General features: G+C 40.8%; 1 protein-coding gene across 3 annotated transcripts in view; it reads left to right on the forward strand.

Moving 5' to 3' along the window:
* LOC125448583 (collagen alpha-1(XXVIII) chain-like) overlaps positions 1–16,257 on the forward strand; it is a 237,635-nt gene that overhangs the window by 175,073 nt on the left and 46,305 nt on the right. For all 3 annotated transcript variants that reach the window (XM_048523982.2, XM_048523988.2, XM_048523976.2), the window contains exons 23-28: positions 639–707; positions 5,596–5,664; positions 11,629–11,697; positions 12,159–12,227; positions 15,609–15,677; positions 16,110–16,178. In XM_048523982.2, coding sequence (XP_048379939.2) covers positions 639–707; positions 5,596–5,664; positions 11,629–11,697; positions 12,159–12,227; positions 15,609–15,677; positions 16,110–16,178 — 414 coding nt within the window. The remainder of the gene's footprint in view (positions 1–638; positions 708–5,595; positions 5,665–11,628; positions 11,698–12,158; positions 12,228–15,608; positions 15,678–16,109; positions 16,179–16,257) is intronic.

The raw sequence follows: 16,257 nt of genomic DNA on the forward strand, positions 1-16,257 counted from the left end.
ATAAAATTCTTACTGAGTCTGGCCTATATGTGACTCCAAACCCCAAACTGATTCTTAACTGCCATGGCCTTGCAAGCCACTGAGACAACAAATGCTGACCTTGCTAGTGAAGCCCAGTTCCCGTGAATATTTAAAAAAAGCAGGACTCACACAGGGAGTTGGCTGAACTGTTGTAAACATGCTTACTGATAGTAACATAGTTGATTGTGCCTGTTGAAAAGATCAAACATTGAAAAGTAAGCAAAATAGATGGCCTATTAATTGACAATCCTAAAGCAACTCCAAATCAATGCAGTGATTAAGAGCAGTTTGAGGAAATAAAACAATGTGTACATGTAGTGAAATACCCTGAGAGTGAGAACAAAACACTACATATTATGGTTGCATATGGTGTTTTTCAAAATGTACTGATACAGTTCCTGTGTTTAATGAGCAATTCTGTTTCTCTTTGGGGAATTGTGATCTCACAGATGGCAATTATAGTAAATATTATTTGATGCAATGCTATTGGAGCTAAAGCGGGACAGACACCTTCTGACAAGATAAATATAGGATACCAACATAAAGCCATGAAATCAGCACCGAACTATTTCATTTTAAAATGATTATTAAATTAACATTGTATGTTTGTGTTACAGGGTGACCGAGGGCCACCAGGACCTCAAGGTTCCAGTGGTAACCCAGGAGTTGCATTAATAGGACCCAAGGTAACTGAAGTAGTTGTGTTAACCATTGGCCCTTAGAAACACTTTTCCTTTACATTTGATTTAAGCTTAGCTTCCTAAAAGCACCTCTGGTACTACATTTTGAATTCCTGCACTACTTTTTAATCCCCAAGAGGTTTCAAGCAGGCAGGAAGGAAGGTGAGTGCCAATGACAATCATGATCCTAAATCTGAAGTGTATTGAAACATCTGGGCTGCATCCGAGAGCTTCCATATTTATTTTAACTACCAGGGCAGTTGCAGTCGATTCCTCACTCAGTCATAGGTTAAAACAAAAGCAGGATTCACAGGACTTTTATTCACGTCAATTCAGTAAGCTTAAAATCCAAAAGTGGCAGAAATAGAGAGGGTGATAAATCTGCCCAATGTTAACCATGTTTCCACATTTTAAAAGTTCTTTGATGTTACAGGACTGGAGTACTGCTGAAACAAGACACATCTTATCAAAGCCTTTTGTATTGTATTCATCAGGACACTTTTCAAGAATACCAATTCAAGGGGAAAACCAACATTTATACCATCTGAGAGGAGCATCTGATTTGTAGGCAAGTGGACTGTAATTGGTAGAGGCAACTAAGCTTGGACGGCTCTGCCCTGTCATGTTCCAGCATATTGTAAATTTTCAGACAATGCTTTAATATTCTAAACATAAATTGCCAATTAAAATGCCCATTGAAAATCATAGGATAGTGGCATTCTGAGCACCAGAGAGTCAAACGTTCCCAAATCTCAAGCAAATACCTAATTAAATACGAACATTCACAGCCATCAGATAAATTCATACATCCTTTTATTTAAGGATGCGTCATCAGCAGAAGTACTATAACATTCCAGCCAGTTTGCCTTTCTATTTCACCAGTAACAACAGAACCATTGAAACTCAATGTCTGTCAAACCAAAATGAATGGATCCTGTAGCCCTTCATTCAAACTAGAATTTCAAACAGTCAAACAACAATACAAGATGCGTAATCAATAAATCAGACTTTTTTGGACAGCAACAGACTTAAAACTTGTACAAGTTAGGGTGAAGAAGTCATTTTGATGCCAGTTCTGAGAATAGTGATAAGAAGTTGTCCTATTGATTAAATTACATTAGAAAGCTGTAAGGTATCTAAGCAGCCAAGGTAATAAGCGAAAATACTTTGTAAAATGGAAAACAGACTCATCCCAACCTTTTCCAACTCATCTTAGAGCTAACTTCCTGGAAATTTGACAACAAGAAGGTTCCCTTCTTGCTAAGGATCAAATACTTTACAAGGTTTGCATTTCGCTTCGGCATCAATTCATCCAAGAATCTACAATGAACAAATTATGGAGACAATCATAATTAATCTTTATCTATACCCAGTGTTTACATGGAGATAGACTGTGTGAAATGTTGCACTTTAAACATTTGGGATAAGTGTGTGCCAATAAATAACCTGAGATAACAAAGTGTAGAGCTGGATGAACACAGCAGGCCAAGCAGTATCAGAAGAGCGGTAAAGCTGATGTTTTGGCCTAGACCGTTTCTGAAGAAGGGCCTAGGCCCAAAACATCAGCATTCCTGCTCCTCTGAGACTGCTTGGCCTGCTGTGTTCATTCGGCTCTAAATCTTATTATCTCAGAGTCTCCAGCATCTGCAGTTCCTACTATCTCTGAACCAATAAATAACCTCTTTGCTTTAGAACTCACAAAAAACTTGCTGCTGAGACCTATTTAAATTGAGATACTGACTCTGAGGTCATGAAAACAATAATTCCTTACATCTAAAATTCATCAATCATGGGTGGAAGAAAACACACAAATTCAGTTTCAGTCTGCCAGTTACAGTCTGCCCAAAAGATTTTTTTTCTAAACCTCAGATTTGGTTTTCACTTCCTTAGAAATTGGGGGTGTCAGTTTCCTTACTAAAATTCCCTTCTTGGTTGCCATTTTCAGATTTTGTTTTCAGTCATCTCATGTATTGTTTAAGTTCTTCTACTCATTGTTTTGTGACATTAGCTCTTATGTTCTAAATATAAAGTATAAGAACCTTCCAGCTTATTTAAGTTCCATTCACATCAGATGCTTGCCAGTTTTAAATTTGGTTTTCCTTCAGTTTCCTTCAGTGTAAACATTAATTTCCTAAAGCAAAAAGTGATATGCAAAAACAAATGAACTGTGCAGGGAGAGGTGATGGTCGACTGGTATTATCACTAGACTGTTAATCCAGAGACCAGCTAACATTCTGGGAACTCAGATTCAAAACCTGCCATAGCAGTTGTTGCAATTTGAATTCAATAAATTTCTGGAATTAAGAATCTAATGATGACTGTGAGTCAATTGTCAGGAAAAACCCATCTGGTTCACTAACATCCTTTAGGGAAGGAAACTCCAGAGCCATAGCAATAGTTAATTCTTAACTGCCCTCTAGGCAATAAGTCCTGGCCTAGCCAGTGACACCCTCATCCTGTGAGTGAATACAGAGGAAAAAGAACATATTTGCAGCAATGTTTTATGCTTGTGCTGTAATAGAAGCAAATATCAGCCAACAGAATCTGTATCCTGGTTGGGTCTACAATTGGTGGCCATCACTTCCATGTTACAAAAGATGCATTCCAAGACTTGATCAAAGTTCAGCCCCAAGTTGAAGCGAGTCTCTGCCATGCACCCAACATAAAAGTAGGTTTTCTGGCACAGATGCAATACATCAACTGGCTGCTTATGCACATCTATCAATCTTTCCATACACCAGCCCATTGAAATCCTCAACAAAGTCCTTTCTAGTAAAACATGTGTGTAACCACCAGCTCCAGGTAACTACCATCTATGTTATCTTTTTCACCTCGGACTGACTGCAAGCTGTTCGGACCTTGTGGCTTGCTGTCTGCAAATCCTGCCTCAATAATGGCTTAGATAACACGACATGCTGCAAGAAGAACACAGCAGGCCGGGCAGCATCAGAGGAACAGGCAAGTTGACATTTTGAGAAGTCTCTCGACCCGAAACATCAACTTTCCTGCTCCTCTCATGCTGCCTGGCCTACTGTGTTCTTCCAGCTCCACACTGTTTTATCCCTGACTCTAGCATCTGCAGTTCTTACTGTCTTAACTGTGGTATAGTTGTTAGCATTCTCACCTCTGATGTAGAAGCTTGTGGATTCAAGTCCGACCCTGAGACTTAAGCACAAAATCAGAAGTAACACTCCATTTTTGAGGACGTTGCATTGACGTAGCCGTTGTCTTTCAGATATGACTTAAAGCTGAGCCTCGGCCTGCTACCTTTTCAAATTACAGGCATCACAAACTTGCCTGCTACCTGAATCATAATGCAAGATCAGAGGTTAAAAAATTAGGGGCATTTAAACAGTCCTTGGATAAGCATATGGATGATGATGGGATAGTGTAGAGGGATAGGCTTAGATTAGTTCACAGGTCGGCGCAACATCGAGGGCCGACGGGCCTGTTCTGCGCTGTATTGTTCTATGTTCTATGTTAACCATATGCTTGAAATTCCTGTGCCTTTTCAATGCTCTCATTTACTTTCAACCCCCACCCTGCTGATGTTTACTGGTGTGACTGAATTTAAAGTGGAGAAGAAGATGGATTAGAAATTCCAACATTAAGATCTTGTTCCCCTGAGTCAATACAGGAATTGGAAGCATACAGTACTCTGAAGGAATAATATTTGGTCTGATCGATCCTTAAATGGAGGATAAAAGAAGTGCTAGAGGTCTGTTAAATTAAAAGAATAATTGCTTTCTAACATTTGGTGGATGATCAGCTTTAAACCCTTGCTCTATATGAATTGTTGCATCTTTGTCATGGTATGTAATGAAAACAAATAGGAGAAGTAGCTAAGGAGTTAACATGTTAAGGAGATCCTCAGCAGGCTCTGTAAGAGACAGAGTTATCGGGATTCCCAGCAGAACAGGCTGTGTTAAATTGTGGATTTTATGTTAAAAACACAATTTTATAACAAACAACATTTTTTTCTGAATCTGCTTGCAACAGCAATTTGGAAAATTACCAAAATCCAACTTAGACATTCAAGGTGTACATACTAGTACAAATAGATAGAGTCTGTCTCTGTGTGTAGCTTCAGCATCTTTTGGATAAGGTTAACACCACATTATTTTCACTTGAGTGTCAGAGTCTGAGGGGGTGACTTGATAGAAATATATAAAGTTATGGGAGGCACAGATACAGTGGGTGGTCAGAGTCTTTTCCCTGGGGTAAAAATGTAAAAAATTAGGGGGCATGGTTTTAAGGTGAGGGGGGGATGTTTAAACGAGATACGCAGGGGAGGTTTTTTGTGTAGATTGTGGTAGGTGTCTGGAACATGCTGCCGGGGAGGCAGTGGAGGCAGATATGATAGTAACATTTAAGAGACGTTTAGACAGACACATGATCAGGCAGGGAATGGAGGGACATGGGCTATGTGCATGCAGAAGGCATTCGTTTAGAATGACATCATGGTTGGCACAGATATGGTGGGCCAAAGACCCTATTCTCATGCTGTACTGTTATATGTTCTTGTTTGCATTAAATGTAGATGAGAAAGGACGTGATATTTTCATTCACTTAGATCCGAGAGGTTAACAGCTCTTTGCAATACTGAACTGATGTACTGTAATTTAGTGTAAGCCAAGAGGAAGGCATTTATGACAATAGTTAAGGAAAATCCAAATCTAAACATACCAGGCTGAATTCAGCCATTGAAACCTAGAATCTTTTCAACAGTGTGTTGTTTGTTCGCAAAATGACCTGTAACAAAGCTAGAAAAATACGTTTGCGATATTTTATTGGACACTGTGGGTTTCTTAACACTTCTTGTTTTATTCTTATTTAAGCCAAATTATTTTGTGACTATTTGGCTAATACTTGTCATTTCTTTAATGACTTTCAGGGATATCGTGGAGCTACTGGATTGCCTGGACCACCTGGGCCCAAAGGAGAAGGTTTCCCTGGTCCTCAGGCTAGTAATTGTTTAATGCAATATCTTTTTAAGCTTAGAAAAGTGTTGACAGACAGCCAAGTTTAAAGCATTTCTGAGCCACGCCTCCCAAAAAGGTTAAATCACATCAGAAAGCTGTAAGGTGTCTAAGCAGCCAAGGTAATAAACAAAAATACTTTGAAAACTTTGAAGCTCAACTATTTAAAATCTACAGTAATGACTTAGATGAAGAAGCATAGTAACATGGATAAGAAAGTTAAGTGAGTGAGGGAATACAGTGGCAGATGGAATATAAAGTGGGCAAGTATAAAATACTTATCTTTTTGTCACAAAAATAGAAAAATACAATATCTTGTAAATATTTGTACATTGATGTTTTAAGAGATTTGGGTATCTTTGTGAAAGGAATAAAGAAAGTTAGCATGCAGCAAGCAATTAGGATAGCAAATAGTATGATGATGTTTATTGCAGGAGGAATGTGGAAGACATTGTACAAGAATCAAATTAATCGTTGAAAGGACATCATGACAAGATTTCACTTTTTTGATTTTGTTATAACAAAACAACTGAGAAAGATGACTAGGTGGCACCTTTGTAAACAGTTTACACTTCAAATTGCAAAGCAGAACATTTCCCTTTTCTTATAAACCTGTGGGGTATAGTGTGCTGGAAGTCAAGCCCTTCTATTTCCAGCTTTGTGTCAAAATTTAAAGATTTTAAAATAAATACACAAAATTCACTGATTTAGCTGATTTTCAAATTCAGATTGATAGAACACATAGGCTTTGTACCTAAAAGGATTTATTATTTATTACTGTAGTCCTCTTGGAAACACACGCACAAGCACACATACATGCACAAGCACACATATATGCTCACGCACATACTTTACAAGAGATACACCATGGCTGCTTAGCTAATAAATGCTAACTCCTCAGTTTTAACTTTAATTTATCAGCTAAAAGTCATTGCTTCAACAACTATTGTAGGTAAGACAGCTAATTTTTTTCAGTTTTAAAATGGGTTTTGACTGCAGAGAACAGACAGGCAGCTCCTGTGCCAGTGGAGATAAAAAAAACTTTGCCTTCTTGTTCCAGCCCCAAGCTGTTCAGTTACCTAAGAACCAATTGCATGGTTGTTTGGTAGTAAAAGGCTTTTGTCATCAATAACTGGTGACCAGTCCATGGACCAAGTTCTTATTGTCACCAAGCTGCATCTGTACATAACCCCTTGGATCCAGTTCATCCACAGCCCAAACCTTAACCATTGCTTATTTTGACAGCTGTTAACACAATGCTTGCCATAAGTGTCAGGTTACGTGCTTTTCAAAACATACAATGCTTTGTTAAACATCAGTTTTAAAACAGTCCTTTCTTATTTTATTTTAAAATTTCACAATTTACAAAGCACAGGAAAAGAAAAGCACAGCCTTTGCACTTAACACAACCAAAATACCCACTTCACATACATACTTTATAGTGACATTAAATAGACATGCAAATCTCTTGGAGCCATGTTTGTTTTCTTCTTTCCTTCAGTATTCCCTGGCGAATCTTCATTTCATACAAGCTAGGCAAATCTTCTGGCCTCATTTTATCACCGCATGAATTCGGGCTTTCCATTAGAATGCTAGCTTTTACCTCCATTTATGCAGCGACCAATATTTCCATTTATATGTCCATGGTAGTGCAAATTACATGTGCTTTACATCTTGGTCGAAATGCAGATTAGCTTACCTTGAGATCTCTGCATTTTTTAAACTCGGAAGTAAATGTATAATTTAAAGACACAACTATTTACAAACTGATAGTCTGAACACTTTGGTGGGACTTTGGAGACTTGTAGTCCATCCACTGTAAGCACACAGGTGTCCGTCATTGTCGCTGTGCAGTGAAGTAGTCATCACTCAGAGGCTTAGAGTGAGTAGAATCGGCTTTTTCCTTCTATGGAGAGCTTTCTTCAACTGTTGAAGAAGAGGCATGAATGACTGACAACTGTCAAAGGGGAACAGTGACTGAGGGAGGGAGGGAGGGAGGGAGGTGATAGCCTTATGATGACTTCTGGGGGACAGAAGGAGGAAGGTGAACCATACAGGGAAGGACAATGTTGACAGACAATAGGCCAGGCATAATTTAGGGAACAGCAGGGGTTATACAGGGAAAGTCAATGTTGAAACTCTGAGAGTTGAGGGTTACAAAGTGATGGTCATAGATGATGGGGAGAGGGTAAACGGTGATGGATAGCTAGTAGAGAGTAACTGGGACTATTCCACTATTGTGGGAAATCTTGAGGATCAAAGACACGTTGTCAAGGATGATGGAAATCAAGGATGATGAAAGGAACATAAAACGTGGTTGAGGGAGGGTGCAGGGTGCTGGCTCTAGTTCCTGTAACACTGTAAGTATCCATGGCCAAAGCTGTGTCGACAAGAAGAGATCTCTGCAGTAAACCTTGAGGATAGAGTTGACAGTAGTGGAGATTCAGCTGAGTTTGATGTTGAGTGTAGGCCTCTACTTTGATCAAAGCTGCTCAGGGCAGGAGGCAGTGCCTGTAGCTTCCATTCCTACAATCAGGATCTCCCTCCAATATGGACGGGCTGAAGGCCTGGAATGGGACTACATTGTGGAACATTTTTTGTCTAAATGTGGGCATTTGCTACTTTTCTGTGAGGTGGTAACAATGCCAGGGATCAACAGATGAAGAGGGGAAGGCAGCATCTGTTTAAACAAAGCCATGTGCATGTCAGACAGTGAAACAGATGCTGCTGGCATGCAGGGAACAAATGTCTGTTGGGGGTACCCTTTACAATCAGACCTGCAATGCCATGAGGTGATGGCAGCAATGTCAATCTCGTCTTCACCCCCACATAAGTCACCCCTCCCATTAGCTTTGTGATAATGCATGAAAACCCTGCAGCAGTTAATATATTCAGAATAATGAACAAAAACAGAAATCACTGGTAAAGCTCAGCAGGTCTGACAGCATCTGTGAAGAAAAAAATTAAAGTTAACATTTTGGATCTGGTGACCCTTCCTCTGTTGCTGAGCTTTTCTAGCAACTTCTATTTTTGTTCCTGATTTACAGCATCTGCAGTTTTTTCGGTTTTTATTCAAAATAATGAAAATGTGTTATCAGACCATTGGAATCCAACCCACTGGTTGTAACATATTGTTGTAGCTTGGAAAGCATAAGAAGTATTAATATCCCTCAATGTCAAGATACACAGTGTGATTCTATGAATTAACTCCTAAACCCTCAGGTATTAAAATAATAGTCAAGAAGTGGGCATTGAGCTGTATTCTCTGTTATCGTTTAGTAATATTATAATTGCTGGTGAGGTTGGTTGTCTCGCCGAGCTCATTTCTTGTATTGCAGGTGTTTCATTACCATTCTGGGTAACATCCTCAGTTCAGTCTCCGATCAAGCGTTGGTGTGTTTTCCCACCTTGTTTTTAAACCCTGCGGTCCATTGAGCTGGATTGCCTTACTTTTGATTTTCCTTCATAGTGGAATGTGTATGGGTTCAAGTTCAATGTGTTTATTAATATAATAAAATGTGAGGCTGGATGAACACAGCAGGCCAAGCAGCATCTCAGGAGCACAAAAGCTGACGTTTCGGGCCTAGACCCTTCATCAGAGAGGGGGATGGGGGGAGGGAACTGGAATAAATAGGGAGAGAGTGGGAGGCGGACCGAAGATGGAGAGTAAAGAAGATAGGTGGAGAGAGTGTAGGTGGGGAGGTAGGGAGGGGATAGGTCAGTCCAGGGAAGACGGACAGGTCAAGGAGGTGGGATGAGGTTAGTAGGTAGCTGGGGGTGCGGCTTGGGGTGGGAGGAAGGGATGGGTGAGAGGAAGAACTGGTTAGGGAGGCAGAGACAGGTTGGACTGGTTTTGGGATGCAGTGGGTGGGGGGGAAGAGCTGGGCTGGTTGTGTGGTGCAGTGGGGGGAGGGGATGAACTGGGCTGGTTTGGGGATGCAGTAGGGGAAGGGGTGATTTTGAAACTGGTGAAGTCCACATTGATACCATATGGCTGCAGGGTTCCCAGGCGGAATATGAGTTGCTGTTCCTGCAACCTTCGGGTGGCATCATTGTGGCAGTGCAGGAGGCCCATGATGGACATGTCATCAAGAGAATGGGAGGGGGAGTGGAAATGGTTTGCGACTGGGAGGTGCGGTTGTTTGTTGCGAACTGAGCGGAGGTGTTCTGCAAAGTGGTCCCCAAGCCTCCGCTTGGTTTCCCCAATGTAGAGGAAGCCGCACCGGGTACAGTGGATGCAGTATACCACATTGGCAGATGTGCAGGTGAACCTCTGCTTAATGTGGAATGTCATCTTGGGCATCTGCAGTTCCCATTATCTCTGTTTATTAATAGCATGTTTTGTGGAGTGCCAGGCTTCTAGGAATTCTTGTGCCTGTCTCTGCCTGGCTTGTCCTAGGATTTTGGTGCTGTCCCAGTCGAAATGGTGGTTCTCCTTGTCCATATGGATTGAGATGAGTGAGTATTGGTCATGTCTTTTTGTAGCCAGTTGGTGTTCATGTACTCTTGTTGTTAGTTTCCTTCCTGTTTGTCCGGTGTAGTGTTTCTCACAATCTCTGCAGGGGATCTTGTAGATGACATTGGTCCTGTCCATGGCAGGGAGTGGGTCTTTAGTTCGGGTGAGCAGTTGTGGTAGGGTTGCCGTGGGCTTGTGTGCCACTGATGCCCAGTGGTCGTAGGAGTCTTGTGGTGAGTTCTGATGTGTTCCTGATGTAGGGTAGTGTGATGAGTGTGTCGGGGCGTGTAGTATCTCCCTGGTATTGTTCATGTAGGCGTCTTCTGACCCAGTTTTTTAGATACCCATTATCCCTGAATTGCATTGTAATTGCTGTTTGGATCATAAGCAATCTTCAACGGGTTCCCTGATTTCTTGTTAGAGTTGCAATTTACAGACTGCTATGTACCAGACCAAATGCCTCTCAAAATATATTAAGAGGATAGCCCAGACCCTAATTTTTTCTTATTTTAAGGGAAAGTGCCAGGCATTGTGTTCCAGATGCAATTCGATTGGTCAAGCTACCAGCCTTAAAGGAGGGTGGTACAGTGGTTAGCACTGCTGCCTCACAGCACCAGGGACGCAGGTTCAAATCCGGCCTTGTGTGTCTGTCTGTGTGGAGTTTGCACATTCTCCCCATGTCCGCGTGGGTTTCCTCCAGGTGCTCCGGTTTCCTCCCACAGTCCAAAGATGTGCAGGTTAGATGGATTGGTCACGCTAAATTGCCCGTAGTGTTCAGGATGTGTAGCTTAGGTAGGTTATAGGGGGAGTGGGCCTGGATGGAATGTACTGAGGTTCAGTGTGGACTTGTTGGGCTGAAGGGTCTGTTTTGACACTGCAGGGATTCTAATTCAAATTCAAAACACACTTTATCCATACGCTATGGTTAAAATACCACAGAAGAAATTGGAATAATTTAACTCTCTTTGATAACTTATCAGAATAATACGTTATTTAACTACTACACAATAACTGTTCCAATATAGAAACATCCCATGAATGCATCCTTGGCAAAGGTAAATTCAGTAAAATAGATTGTCTCATAGGCAGTTCTCCAGTCCAGGAGGAAATTCAGCAAGAGGAAACTAAGAGATAGGGAGAGTTGTACTGCAGCTTCCAAAAACGGCTTCAAGATATCAGCAACAACTCCTAAAAAACTAAAATTAAAAATCCTAGTTCTGGGGAAGTTCGATCCTCCCATTTAGGCTGCTTCTACTGTTCAAACTTTAAAGAAAAAACCCAAGACTTCACAAACTCCATTTTATTGGAGTTAAATGGACAGCTTGGAACACCTGTTTTAAAACATCCCTTCAAACAAAAGGACAAAATCCATCTCATAAAACCATAGTGTCATCACAGAGGCCAGTTTAACAATCTGAACTTCTATAACAGTGCCATATAATAGCCAGAGAATTATTTATTTATTAAAACATTTTTAACTTCTCTATTTTAGGGTGTGCAAGGACTGCCTGGCCCACGTGGTGACCCAGGGGAAGATGGCAAAGGACTTCCTGGATCAAAGGTGAATCTATATTTATGCTTATCAGTTTGAGAGATGAACCTTTAGCCTCTTGCAGTTCCCTTCACATGTCAACAGAAGTACTGAGGTTTGGATTCTATTTACACCTCCAGACCAACAGAATTTAACCACTATTTCTGTTCTCTTCAGTGGGGTAGGAATGTCTGGCAAAAACATCCCCATCCACCTCCTTGTTGCCCTCCCTCCCTTAATGGATGACTTTTGATGTGTTTTGTTGTAGTTGTGGATAATTTTGAGATTGTGGCACCAATGTGAAAGGGAAATCATCTTTTAATTTTGAAGCATTGCATGTCTTTTGAGAAATTTTATTTAATTGACTCAAGGAAATTGGGTAAGGCCAGTCGACAGTAGACACTTGCTGATTTCCTCGCCTGTCTTTCTCATGCATGCTATTACTAGTTCTTTACAAGATTGTGCTAACTTGAGTTTGATATCTTTTTCAGGGTGATGTTGGCCTTCCAGGACCACCAGGGCCAATTGGTGTTCCAGGATTAGGATATCCTGGTGCAAAGGTTAGTACTGATAACCACAATTTGTCAGTGATAAATTTTGAGCTAATTTCTTCAGTTAGAGCTTTCCTAAAAACCTGTTAACTGTTGCGTGCATTGGAAGTAACAGTCAGCGGTATAATAATATCAAGCAAATATATAGATCATTTTAGTGGAGCATGCCTGTTTCACTTTAAAAATCATTTTGAGATGCAGCAGCTTGTATTTTATAGCATTGCCAATGTAGAAACTACAACATAGAGAGCAAAGGGAGAGAAGCTTGTAAGAGAAGGAATAAAGGAACAAATGCCAAAGCATTGCGCATGAATCAGGAGGTTATGAAAAACTTGATTTAAAAGATTATTTTAGAGGGTATCAGCAGGAGAGAAGAGAGAGGTAGACTTTTTAGGGAGGTTACTCCAAAGGATAAAACTGAGGCAATCAAAAGCTCCACACCAGTGGTGAAACCGTGAAGAATTGGCCAGAGCCAGAGGATCAAGGGTTGTGGTGATAGGGATGGACTTGCCCTTTAAAGAGTGAAAACAAAATCAAGAACTTCAAATTTAAGATACTGAATGATAGAGAGAGTAAGACAGTGGAGGTCAGTGTGGACAAGTGCATCAACAAACTGGATTTAATTCAAGGTAAATACAGGCAGCTAAAGTTTGAGCAACTTGGAAGCCAGGTGGCAAATGCAAAGTCATCAAGAAGGAGTTGAGAGAAATTGGCTGTAAAGATCACAAAACCGCCTGGATAAAGGTTTTCAGTGGCAACAGTGTTTAAGGATTTTAAGAACTAATTTAGAGCTTGTTGGGTAATATTTCTACTTTGGGTGAAATCTGCAATTTGGTGCAAATTACATTCAAAATTAGATTCCCTTCGTGATTTTATGGTTCAACTTTCCATTTAAACTCATTTGCATGATCACAAATTTAAAATTATTCTTGAAGTGACAGAATTTGACAGCATTGTATTGCATACCTATTTTGTACTAAAATATGTTATAGAGTGTAGAGTCTTCGAGTCATGCAGCGTGGAAATAGACCCTTCGGTTCAACCAGTCCATGCCAAACATAATCCCAAATTAAACTAGTCCCAACTGCCTGCTCCTGGCCCATATCACTCCAAACCTTTCCTATTCATACATCCATCCAAATGTCTTTTAAACATTGCAATTGTATCGCATCCACCACTTCATCAGGAAGTTCATTCCACACATCAACCAACTTCTGTCTAAAAAAATTTGTCCGTTATGTCTTTTTTAAATCCCTCTCCTCTCACCTTAAAAATGTGCCCCCTAGTCTTGAAATTTCCCGTCCTAGGGAAAAGACAGCTATTATCAACTCCATCGATACCTCTCATTATTTTGTAAACATCTATTTGGTCACCTCTCAACCTCCTATGCTCCAGTGAAAAAAAATCCCAGCCCATCCAGCCTTTTCTTATAATTCAAACTTTCCATACCTAGCAACATCCCCGAAAATCTCTTGTGAACTCTCTCCAGCTTGATAATATCCTTCCTATAACTGGGCGACTAGAACTGGACACTGTATTCCAGAAGAGGCCTCAATAATGTACTGTACAATGTCAACATAACATACCAAATCCTACATTTAAAGGACTAAGCAATGAAGGCAAGCGTGCCAAACACCTTTTTAACCAGGTGTAGGGCTGGATGAACACAGCAGGCCAAGCAGCATCAGAGGAACAGGAAGGCTGAATTTTCAGGCCTAGACCCTTCTTCAGAAATGGGGGAGCTTGTCCCCGCCTCCGTAACCCGTTCTTCCTCCCACCTTCCCCACCTCCGACCCCAAGACCCATCTCCATCTCCTACCTAATAACGTCATCCCGCCCCCTTGACCTGTCCATCCTCCCCGGACTGACCTATCTCCTCCCTACCTCCCCACCTACATTCACCTCAACTGGGTCCATCCCCGCCTCTTTAACTTGTCTGTCTCCTCTCCACCTACCTTCTCCTCTATCCACCTTCGATCCGCCTCCCCTTCTCTCCCTATTTATTTCAGAAGCCCCTTCCCCTCCCCCATTTCTGACGAAGGGTCTAGGCCCAAAACATCAGCCTTCCTGCTCCTCTGATGCTGCTTGGCCTGCTGTGTTCGTCCAGCTCCACACCTTGTTATCTCAGATTCTCTAGCATCTGCAGTTCCTGCTATCTCTGAACCTTTTCAACCATCCTGTCTGTATGTGATGCAAACTTTAAAATGTGTGTGGATTTTTTAATTCATTCGTGAGATGGGCTGGGTCAGTATTTATTGCACTTGCCTAGGTAGCCTTGAGAAAATGGTGGTGAGCTGCTTTCTTGAACTGCTTCAGTCTATGTATGTAGATGTACAATGCCATTAGGGAGAGAGTTCCAGGACTTCTGGTTCAATGATACTGAAAGAGTGGAGGTATATTTCGAAGTCAGTGTGGTGAGTGGCTTGGAGGGAAATTTATGGGTGGTGATGATCCTATGTATCTCCTCTCCAAGTCCTTCTAGGTGGTAGTGGTCATGGTTTTGGAAGGCGCTGACAAATATTTCCAGTGCATCTTATAGATTGTGCACATTGCTGTTTCTGAGCATTGGTAATGGAGGGAATGGATGTTTGTCAATGTGGTTCCAATCAACTGGGCTGCTTTGTCCTGGATAGCATCATGCTTCTTTACTGGGTTTTGCTTATCCAGACAAGTAGAGAGTGTTCCATCACACTCCTGACTTGTACCATGGAGGCGGTGGACAGGCTTGGGGGAATCAAGAGAAGAGTTACTCACTGCAGGATTCCTCGGCTCAGACTTGCTCTTGTAGTTACAATATTTATATGGTGAGACAAGTTCAGTTTTTGGTCAATGATAAGCCTTAGGATGTTGATAGTAGAGGATTCAGTGATATTACTGCCACTGAATGTCAAGGGATGATCGTTGGATTCTCTCTTTTTGCCATTGTCAGGCACTTGTGGAGCACGAAATGTCACGAGCCAACCCAAAGCTTCATGGATTTGGATAGCACGCATGAAATTACATGCAATGCCATTTTAACATGAGTAGTGGAATTTTGGTGAAAATCAGTCACAGTGATTACTACGATCTACAGCATGACCTGTTTTGTGAGTGAGCCACTTCCCAGCACAGTATTTTTCAAATAACACAAAGATTGACTTGTAATGAGTGCAAGTTGTGATTGTGATCATGTGATCATTTGTGCCTGTTTAATAGGTAAAAATGGCAAACCGACAACTGTACCTCTATCTCTAAAGTTAAAAGAGCAATGTAATGACTGAAAGAATAGAATAGAATAGCAATTTTGTCAGACTGGTCAAAAGTAATATCTAAGTCGACCAAAAAAAACTTCACTGTAAGCAATGGGACAATATTATTTGATTGATTCTACATCTTCTTTTATTTATATAGGGTGCAGTTGGGAGAATGGGTCTGCCTGGACCAAAAGGATCTCAAGGAGAGGCCATACAAGGACCAAAGGTAATCAAGCTGAAGAGGAACTCGTATGAAATTCCGAATGGAGCCCTCATCAATCCTACAATATCTTATTCCATATTGCATTAATCATTTGGTCAGATTGCAATACAGAGAAGGTAAACTTAAATTGTAGTAATGATCTAAAGGAAACACTTCAGAAACTTCACAAAATAGTGGAGAAAACATTGTTTTAAACATATATAGTTGAAAAGTGGCAAAACACATCATTATATGAGGAGACCTGTGACATTAGTTCAATTTGCTTTTACCTTTGAGAATTACTTTAATGATACCCTAGAATCCTCTTATAAGCACACCAATCTAATTGAAGATATTTTTAATGTCACTGGAGCACCTGTATTGTTTGGAAAAAAATTGTAGTTAATTTCAGCATTGTCATCTTAATCCATAATCATGTCATTGTTTTTACTCCAGGGTGCACCAGGATCTCCAGGTTTGATGGGCCCAAGAGGGCCACCAGGGGAAGGCATACCAGGACAAAAGGTACTTAAAATTAACCTGCCATAATGAGAATGTTAGGTTTAAGATGTTTTGTAAATTATCTGAAATCTTAGTGCCATAT

Source organism: Stegostoma tigrinum, chromosome 2 (assembly GCF_030684315.1).
Source record: "Stegostoma tigrinum isolate sSteTig4 chromosome 2, sSteTig4.hap1, whole genome shotgun sequence".
Lineage (NCBI taxonomy): Eukaryota > Metazoa > Chordata > Chondrichthyes > Orectolobiformes > Stegostomatidae > Stegostoma > Stegostoma tigrinum.